Consider the following 10,708-nt stretch of genomic DNA (forward strand, 5'->3'; position numbering starts at 1 on the left):
ATAAATGGAGTAATAAATATGTACAAACATATACATATATACAGGTGCTGTGGGAAGGGGAAGGAGGTATGGTTGGGGGGGTGGGGAGGAGGGGGAGAGGAAGGAGGGGGCTCAGTCTGGGAAGGCCTCCATTTTTTTCTCCCAGGATAATATTTCTGTTTCTATCCATCTTTAGCAAACCAATTCATTCAGTCATATTTATCGAGCATTTACTGTGTGCAAAACAATGAAACGTAGTGTTGGAAATTTTTTAAAAAGCCAAATTTCAGTAGGAGTAAGCTCCCATGGCTTCAGTTGCCATCTCTATGCAATGATTCCCATATCTACATCTCCAGCCCTGACCTCTCTCCTTCCTGCAATCTCATATTTCCTCCTTACTTCAGAATCTCTCAACCTGGATGTCCTGCTGACACCACAAACTAAGCATGTCTAAAACTGAACTGCTTATCTTCCCACCCCAAATCTGTCCTCCCCGCTATTTCCCATCATTGTAGACAATACCACTATCTTTCTGTCTCACAAGTCTGTAACCTTGGCGTTATGCTTGACTCATTTCTCTCATTCATTCAGTCATATTTATTAAGAACTTACTGTATGGGGAGCACCGTACCAAGTGCTTGGAAAAGTACAATACAACAATAAATGGACACATTCACTGACCATAGTCTAGAGCAGGGGAGGCAGACATCATTACAAATAAATAAATTGCAGATACAAACATAAGTGCTGTGAGGCTGGGAGGGGGTGAAAGAGCAAAGGGAACAAGTCAGGGTGATGCAGAAGGGAGAGGGAGATGAGGAAAAGTGGGGCTTAGTGTGGGAAGGCCTCTTGGAGGAGATGTGCCTTCAATAATGGTGTATTCAGCCTGTCACCAAATCCCTTCAGTTCTACTTTCACAGCATTGCTAAAATCCACCCTTTTTCTCTCCATACTAACAGCTACCATGCCGATCCAAACACACTTTCCTGCCTTGGCTGCCTACTCGCTGACCTCCTGTCTCTCTGCACTCCAGTTTATACTTCACTCTGCTGCACAGATCATTTTTCTGCAAAAACGTCTAGTCCATGTCTCCCTACTCCTTAAGAACCTCCAATGGCTGCCCATCCACCTCCACATGTAACAGAAACTCCTTACCATTGGCTTTAAAGCACTCAGTCAACTCGCCCCCTCCTACCTCACCTCACTGATCTTCTACTACAGCCCAGCCTGCACACTTTGCTCCCTTAGTGCCAGCCTATTCAGTATGCCCTGATCTCGTCTAATTTGCCACCCATCTTTTTCCCCACATTTTCCCCATAGCCTGGAATTCCCTCCCCCTCCAAGTCCACCAAATTACCACTCTCTCCTCCTTCAAAGCATCATAAGATCACATCTACTCCAAGAGGTCTTTCCATTAAGCTCTATTTTTCAACTCTTACTCTCCCTTCTGTGTCATCTATGCACTTGGATCTTGATCTGTGGTCATTTGCTATTCTCCCCACTCCCAACTCCACAGCTACTATGTACATATCCTTAAATTATATATTATAAATTCCTTCGTCATTCATATTATCATATGTCTCCCCCTCTAGCCTGTAAGCCCGTTAATGGGCAGAGATCGTGTCTGCTAATTCTGTTGTACTGTACACTCACTCCCAAGTTCTTAGTACAGTGCTCTGCACATAGTAAGGGCTCAATAAATACTATTGATTGATAGATTGAGGGTAACATCCCCAAGCAGATAGATGCAAGTTACTTCTTTCAGTTGCGCCTTTTGACTGACAAACTTCTGAAAAATGGCCAGTGCAGTTCCCAATCTCACAGTCACTCATTCATTCATTCAACCATATTTATTGAGCACTTACTGTGTGCAGAGCACTGTAATCATCCTCATCATCAGCAGCAACATTTATTGAGTATTGATTCTGTGCAGAGCATTGTTCCAGCCTCTTGGGAGCATACTATAGGAATAAAAGCTCCTGCCTTCCAGTCACTTACCTGGGAATTGGTATGACAAATGACCTTGAAGTGATCATCAAACCAGGCTGTAGTCTGGACTAGCAGTATTTACCCTGGCTACCAGAGATGCAGAATCCACAGTGGGGAACCCCCTGAAAACCCTGAGAACTCCCTCCTTCCCAGTCCACTGTCACCAGGGGGCAGACCTGCCTCAAATGGGGCTGAAGCCCTGTCCTTCGTAAACTTTCCAAATGTATGTGGGTTATTGTGGCAGTTTCTCCCAAATAAGTATTTCCCTGGAGCAGAAGTAGTAGTAGTACTTAAGTGATTACTACGTACTCAGCATGTACTAAGATGGGAAAGAAACACAGGTGGGAATTAGACAGTACTCCTGACCCTCTAGGGGCTCACAATATGAGTGGTGAGGAACCAGAGAACACCTAGAAACTAACTTATTTTTCTTTGGTTGTTGCTGATGCTGTTGATTTTACTTTTTCTTTCCTTGTTCTGAATTATAATATAATTATGGTATTTAAGCGCTTACTGTGTGCCAGGCACTGTACTAAGCACTGGGGTGGATACAGACAAATCAGATTGGACACAGTCCCTGCCCCTGTGGAGTTTATCATCTCAATCCCCATTTTACAGATGAGGTAATTGAGGCCCAGTGAAGTGAAATGACTTGTCCAAGGCCACACAGCAGACAAGCAGAGGAGCCAGGATTAGAACCCATGACCTTCTGACTCCCAGGCCCATGTTCTATCCATTATGCCATGCTGAATCATGTTAATTGCTCACTTTTTTCTACGTGTCTCTGAACTGCCTAAAGGAACTCACAGTCCGGAGGGGAAGACAAAGACAGAAACTAATAACAATTGCACCTCAGAAATTCGAAAAATGCTGCTGAACAAGTTGGCTCAGAATAGAAAGGCCATCCCATTCTCCTTCCCCCTTTCACAGTGGGTAAAGAGAAAAAAGAACAGAATTTTCCCAACATTCTGCAGCGCTAATATCTCTCCTTCATTTTTTCTTCCTGGAAAGGTGGTGTTTCACTGAAATGACTTTTGGCAATCAGGAGTTGGGTTGTCTTTTTTGAGCAGAGACTTTGGGCAGGAGATAGGAGAAGCAGTCTCTAAAATGGCTACAGGCCGTGGAGACAATAAGATGTCAGCTCAGCAAAGAACATGATTTACTTACCCAAATTGTAGTCGTAGTAGAAATAATATTTAGTCAACACCTACTGGGTGCAATGTACTATACTGAGCACTGGGAAAAATGCAAATTTGAGGACTAGATGTGGTGAAGTAGCTGTTGCATAGATAGGATATCACTATCTCGGCATTATGCCTAGCACAGAGTAAGTGCTTTAACCAATACCAACAAAAAACCCCCAAATGAATTATGTTTGGAAATGAAACTGCTCTCTGCTTTCCTTATTTTTCTGTTTGTTCCTTTCTTCTTCCCCTCCTCCTGCCCCCTTTTCCTACAAACACACATGAGCCCACAAACATACACACACACACACACACACACACACACAAAGTAAGTGATTAACTAAATCAGAATTATCATCAAAGAGCAGAACCACACTTAGAAGGCCCCAATTTTCTTGTGTCCGCATGTTCTTTGTCACCATCAGATGCCCATCTTCCCAGGTTTGTCCCTCTATAACTCTGTTTCCAGCAGGATAAGAAGTGGACAATTTAACAGCAGATGGGCAATCACAGCTTGTGATTTGCACAATTTTATTATAAAGAAAACTTATAGTCATCATTATATGTATCCTTTGAATAAAACCCACCTCAGAAAAGCTAAGTGGGTTATGGTATTATAGTAAAAATAACAGAGTGGAAATAACTGCAGGGGTTTTTGTTTGTGTCGCGGTGGATTTTCAGGTCATTTCAAGCCATGTCATGTGGGTAATAGTGTTGATGTGCTTTAATAATGATGGTATTTATTAAGTGCTTATTCTGTGTCAAGCACTGTTCTAAGTGCTAGGGTAGGTACAAGCTAATCAGGTTGGACACAGTCCCTGCCCCACACGGGGCTCACTGTCTTAAACCCCATTTTACAGGTGAGGGAACTGAGGCACAGAGAAGTGAAGTGATTTGCCCAAGGTCACATAGCAGGCAAGCGGTAGAGTCGGGATTAGAACGCAAGTCCTTCTGATATACAGGCCCATGCTTTTTCCACCAGGTTACGAGTTTTGAATGCCATTGGGTACAGTGCATGTACTAAAGTGAGAAAATACAACATGAAATATATTCCCTGGCCTGGGTTATCAATTCCCTTCAAAATACATTCAGTGATTCGATCGTATTTATTGAGTGTGTGTAGAGCACACAGCAGAATACCCAGCTTCCCAGTAGCACTCATTCATCAGTAATTCAAACAGGAAATCAGTGACATCAGCCATCTGCTGTGGTTGAGCTAAAGATGATGGCCATGACGTCTGGTGTCCTCCTTTCACTCTGCAATCAATTTGCTTGAAACCAAATTTTCCTCATTACTCTCTTCTCTTCCTAGAAGATTTCCAGTAGACCTGAAGTTGAACGAAGATGCCACTCTAAGGCATCCCCCATCTAGACTGTTATGGGCTGGGATTGTGTCCGTTTATTGTTGTATCATACTCTCCCAAGTACTTAGTACAGTGCTTTGCACACAGTAAGCTCTCAATAAATACGATTGACTGATTGACATCCATTTATCCTCTGCCACATCCTTGGTGTGACTAGCTACACTAAGCCCTTTTAACACTGCTTGACACTCTGAAATGGACATGATATCACTCAATAAAATAAAATAGTGTTGCTTACATGGGAAAGACATGCTGTGTTTACATAGCCTGATGTGAGGTTGGAAAAGATACTTGCATTTTATTGTATAGTATTATTGCTCTATTCATAAGTTCATTGCAAGGGTTATGCACTGCATGATTGCAATAATAACAACAACAAAAATAATGATAATATTTATTAAGCACTATGTGCCAAACACTGTACTACATGCTGTGGTAAGTGCAAGATATTCAGATTAGACATAGTTCTTGTCCCACATGGGGCTCACAGTCTATTAGAGAGAACAGGTACTAAATCTCCATTTTACAGAGAAAGAAACAGAAGCACCGTGCAGTTAAGTAACCAACCCAAGGTCATGCAGCCGTCAAGCGGTGAAGCTAGGATTAAAACCCAGGTCCTGTGACTCATAGGCCCATGCTTCTTCCAGAAGGATCCACTACTTCACATGGCCCGATCTCATGCTTCTGTGCTATAATTAGCACATCTCTGCCAGACACAATTAGAAAGAGTTCCTTAGTTTCTCAAGGAGATCAAATTAAACCGGTGAAACACATATGCATTTGGATTAATGTGTCTAACGTCTTTCTAATCATCATGTCCAGCTGAGGAAGAAACATTCACGTCAGGATATGTCTGTAAAGGCAGACGTTACCAGATTATGCTCCCAGATTTGCCTTCGATATGTTGAAAGGATAGATTATAATAGAGTAACACTAGCACATATTTCTCACTTACATATCACATGTTGTATATTGTATATATTATATACTTACACATGAATCCAATAACTTTAGGCTGTGTATTTTTTTTAAGTAATCTGAAGAGCAGTGCTGACTAGTGGAAAGAGCATGGGCGTGGGAGTCAGAGGACCTGACTTCTAATTCCTGCTCTACCACGTGCCTGCTATGTGACATTGGGCAAGTCCCGTAACTTCTCTGTGCCTTAATTTACCTTTTCTGTAAAATGAGGATTCAATACCTGTTCTCCCTCCTATTTAGACTGTGAGCCCCATGTAGGACAGGGACTGTGCCCAACCTGATTTTCTTGTATGTTCCCCGGTGCTTAGAACAGGACTTGATACATGTAAGCACTTAACAAATACCCCAGTTATCTCAGTTTGTAACAGTTTCCTTTACCCCAACCAACTACATAATTTGTATCTTTCCTTCTACATCTAGGCCCAGTATATTTTCTTGCACCAGTGCATCTTGGACCTGTTGTCAAGCAAAGGAAGCAACCAGTCCATCTGTTTTGTAAATTATTCTGCACTTCAGAAGATGGATTCTTTGGACGCTATGGAGGGTATGCAGAGACATACTGTTCCAGCAACTTTTTCCCCAAACAGATCTATTCATTCTTAGTATCAATAAGTGCACATTAACAAGAATTAAAACCTTGATTAGGACAATCATCAAACCCTCTGTTTCCTTTTAACCTAAGTTAGGGCTGAAGCAATGCTCTCTATGTGTTTTTAATCACTGAAAATTTTGGAAACATTCTCATCTGATCTATCTTTTAATGCTTTCTTTTTGTACTCTAGGTGATGTTGAGCTCGAATGGGAAGAAACCACCATGTAAATTTTCAGGAAGAGAAAACATCTGGAGTTTTATGGGCCAAAATGACTTCCCAATTAATCTGAATTAGTATTCACCAACTTAAAAACAAACGGATGTATCCTCTCTTCTTAATATGCGTTGGTAAATGGAATACTCAGTTAATGAGAATGTTCAGGAAAGAAACTTCTTGCAGGGTTAAGGAATTTTGCACATAGTCTAAAATGTTTTGCACAGCTTCTATGATACATATTTAGGAGATTGGGTTCTCTGAAAAAAATGAGTTTTTTTGCAGTTCTCTTCTAAAATCTTAAAAATAAGCCAAATAAATCAAGTCATCTTCGCACAAATTATTCAGTGTGAATTTGTCCTATTCTTTGGGCTTGGTTTTAAATTTAAAATGATCAACATTATCCAGTAGAGATATTGCGACTGCCAGGTTGTTGACATTTCTGGTGAATTCCTTCCAGTACTGCCTAATGATCTTTCCTTAAATGTATGTTCTTGGGTTTTGAATCTTCTATTTTATGAGTGCTGAGATGTATCTCCTGATCCTGAACAGCTGAACTGTTACCCCCTGACACTTTAGGGATTATTCCGCTTTTACACAACACACAGTAGCTCTTCAGGGACACTTAGGGCTATTTAAACTGCTTTGTGATCATCAGTTGGAAAAAAAAAGTGTTTGCAGTTACACATTGTGAGTGATAAAGGAGGATCTCTCCTTCCCATGAACTTTTATCACTTTTCAGCTGTAACCATTAGTTGTTTCCTTTTATATTTCAGACACAAAATGCATTTATTGGAGTGCTGTACATTGTGTTTAGGGTTTATTCTTAATATTTTTGAAGAATTTCTCCAGAAACATATAGAAGGACTAATAAAAATATATTGTGTGGTATATATTTGTAAACTAATAATCTTGATTTAATCATCTAATGTGCTCAGTAGTGCCAAAGAGATTATGAGAAAAGTTTGAATGAAATCATCTCAACTGGATGCCTTAATGTTAATGCTCCAGGGTGTCAGGAGGAAAAGTGAGGAACTTCAGCTCTCGAGGCAAAACATAGATTTTAAAAGATGCGGCACAAAAGTATGTCTTTTTCACTCCATTGCACTAAGTACAGGCTTGCATGGTATTACCATGAAGCTGCTCTATGTAGTCCTTAGCTTCTCCTAAGAAGCAGGTTTTTTTTTTCATGAAAACTAATAACCTGACTCTGTTGAACTGCAGATATTTTAAAGTTTGTTCAGTCATTTTAATGTGAGTTGCACGCTACTGTATTTTGAATGGAAATGTCAAAATAAATTTCCATTAAAAATTCCACTTTAGAAAGATGCCGTAATGTACGTACAGGCAAATTTTTCATGTCTAATAAATGCAATGTTTATACTAGACAGTGTTCATTTTATGGGTTGTTCTTCTCAACTAATTTAAAAGGATCTCAGTCTCATTTCAAATAATACTGTATATGGGATTCTCACCAAAGTGAGAGCTTGATCTTTTTCACCCCGCAAAAGGAATTACAGCAAAGTATTTGGTGATGTATGAAAGTAAAACTACTTCATATCTTGTGTAGATTGTGTAATAATAATAATAATAATAATGGTATTTGTTAAGCACTTACTATGTGCAAAGCACTGTTCTAAGCGCTGGGGGGATACAGGGTGATCAGGTTGTCCCACATGGGGCTCACAGTCTTAATCCCCATTTTACAGGTGAGGGAACTGAGGCACAGAGAAGTTGTGACTTGCCCAAAGTCACACAGCTGACAGTTGGCAGAGTCGGGATTGGAACCCATGACCTCTGACACCAAAGCCTCTTTCCACTGAGCCACGCTGCTTCATACGTCATAGCTGAAGAATATAGAATTCATGGGTGTAGAACAGTGTCTGCTGTGTGACCTTTGACAAGTCACTTCACTTCTCTGTGCCTCAGTTACCTCATCTGTAAAATGGGGATTAAGATTGTGAGTCCCATGTGGGTCATGGACTGTGTCCAACCTGATCTACCCCAGCATTCATTACAGTGCCTGGAACATAGTAACCACTTAACAAATACCATAAAACAAAACAAACAACTATCATTTGCTTGTACAATTACTATTTACCATGATGTGGCTCGAAAAAATCTTATCCAAATAGTGTTTCTCTCTTCCACTAGTGGCTTGAAATAGTCTAGCCAATAGTTGTCTGCCAGTCAGTGAGGATTAGGTTAATTCTAAATACCTTGAATTACATGGGTTTTTGTTAATAGTGTAGACTGAGCTAGGAATCCTGTAAGAAAATGGGAACTGAGTAAATCTTTGGCTCTTAGATTATGATTAATAGTAATAATAATAATAATAACAACAGTAATTATTATTATTATTATTAGTCATGATCTAAGTCATGACCTAAGCCAAGCACTGTTCTGATTGTTGAGGTAGATACAAGTCAAGCACGTTGAACATAGTCCCTGTCCCACAATGAGGCTCACAGTCTTAATCCCCATTTCACAGATGTGGAATCTGAGGCCCAGAGAAGTTAAGTGACTTGCCTTGGGTCACACAGCAAACAAGTGGCAGAGTCAAGATTACAACCCATGACCTTCTGACTCCCAAACTTGTGCTGCTGATTAGAACTCCTTTTTCTTAATGAGTTTACAGTACACTAGGTAATGACAAGAAAGAGCAATTCCAGACTCTGAAAACATGTAGCATTATTCAAATCTTCTTTGATTTAGTCATTTACTAGGACATGTGTATATTGATAACTCATGTTATAGATTCCTCAGTAAAAATTACTCAGTAGTACCATGCCGATGAAAGTTTGTTCAAATATTTGATGGTCCAAATAGAGTGGAAAACATTTTTGACCATTCTTTTAAACTATTTATATATAGGTGAGAATATCCAGTTCTCATATAAGGTGAGGATTGTGCTTTTGCAATAATAATAACAATTGTGATATTTGTTAAGTACTTACTGTGTGGCAAGCACTGTAGTAAGCACAGGTCATACATAGTCCCTGTTCCGTTTGGGGTTTACAGTCTAAGTAGGAGGGAGAACATGCATTTATTCTCCAATTTTACAGTTGAAGAACCTCAGGCACAGAGAAGTGAAGTGATTTGCCCAAGGTCACACAGCATTCAAGTGGGAAAGCCGGATTAGAACCCAGGGCCTCTGACTCCCAGTCCCTGGCTCTTTCTTCTAAGCCATGGTGGTCCCCAAAATGTGCACTAAAGAAAAATCACCTCTAATATTCACTGACTGTGACATAGCACACTCTATCCCAACAGACTCACCTTACCAGACTAGGAATCCTGTGTCCCTAAAAAAAACTTGTAGCCAAAATGTGTATCATAGTATGGTGGAACTGGGTATAGGCATGTGGTAGACAACTAAAATGATCATTTTAAAATGTAACAATATTATTCTATTATTATTACTTTATTATTTTACTTTGATACCCTCCATTACAAGGGAGTGTGTTAGTGAAATGGGTATCGAAAGACATTCCCAACTTGAAAAGGAAACTCAGGCCTCCCTTTAATGGAGGACAAAGTTCATACCTTTGTATGTATCATTTTTCTACAAAAACGTTCAGTCCATGTTTTCCCACTCCTTAAGAACCTCCAGGTGCTGCCCACCCACCTCTGGATCAAACACAAACTCCTCACCAATGGCTTTAAATCACTCGATCGCTTCGCCCCCTCAGACTTCACCTCACTACACTTCTACTATAACCCAGCCTGCACACTTTGCTCTTCTAATGCCTACCTACTCACTGTTCCTCAGTCTCCTCTATCACACCTCTGACCTCTCACCCACGTCCTGCCTCTGGCCAGGAACAACCTACCTTTTCATATCCAACAGAGAATTACTCCCCCTTCTTTCAAAGTCTTATTGAAGGCATATCTCCTCCAAGAAGCCTTCCTTAAGCCCTCATTTCCTGTTTTCCAACTCTTTTCTGCATCACCCTTACTTCATTCCTTTATTCACCATCACCCCTCCAACACCACAGCACTGGGTACATATCATTTATTTATTCATTTATATCAACGTCTGTCTCCCTCTCTAGACTGTAAGCTCATTGTGCACCCAGAATGTGCCTGTTTTATTGCTGTTATAATCTCCCAAACGCTTAGTAGAGTGCACTGCACACAGTAAGTGCTCAATAAATGTGATTGATTTTGTCTTTTAAGAGGAAAGGGCAGATCTTGGTGATGTTGTGAAGGTGAGATTGGCAGGTTTTGGTAACAGATTGGTTGTGAGGGGTGAATGAGAGAGTGGAGTCAAGGATGACACCAAGGTTGCGGGCTTGTGAGACAGGAAGGATGGTAGTGCCATCCACAGTGACGGGAAAGTCAGGGAGAGGGCAGGGTTTGGGAGGGAAGATAAGGAGCTCAGGCTTGGACATATTGAACTTTAGGTGGC

The 10,708-nt window shown here is 40.6% G+C and overlaps 1 protein-coding gene across 1 annotated transcript in view; it reads left to right on the top strand.

Moving 5' to 3' along the window:
• Positions 1-7,112, top strand: part of PTPRQ (protein tyrosine phosphatase receptor type Q) — a 187,727-nt gene extending 180,615 nt beyond the window's left edge. The window contains exons 46-47 of the mRNA XM_038756691.1: positions 5,915-6,038; positions 6,277-7,112. Coding sequence (XP_038612619.1) covers positions 5,915-6,038; positions 6,277-6,314 — 162 coding nt within the window. The 3' untranslated portion in view covers positions 6,315-7,112. The remainder of the gene's footprint in view (positions 1-5,914; positions 6,039-6,276) is intronic.
• Positions 7,113-10,708: the final 3,596 nt, after the last annotated feature.

Source organism: Tachyglossus aculeatus, chromosome 14 (assembly GCF_015852505.1).
Source record: "Tachyglossus aculeatus isolate mTacAcu1 chromosome 14, mTacAcu1.pri, whole genome shotgun sequence".
In the NCBI taxonomy this organism is placed as follows: domain Eukaryota; kingdom Metazoa; phylum Chordata; class Mammalia; order Monotremata; family Tachyglossidae; genus Tachyglossus; species Tachyglossus aculeatus.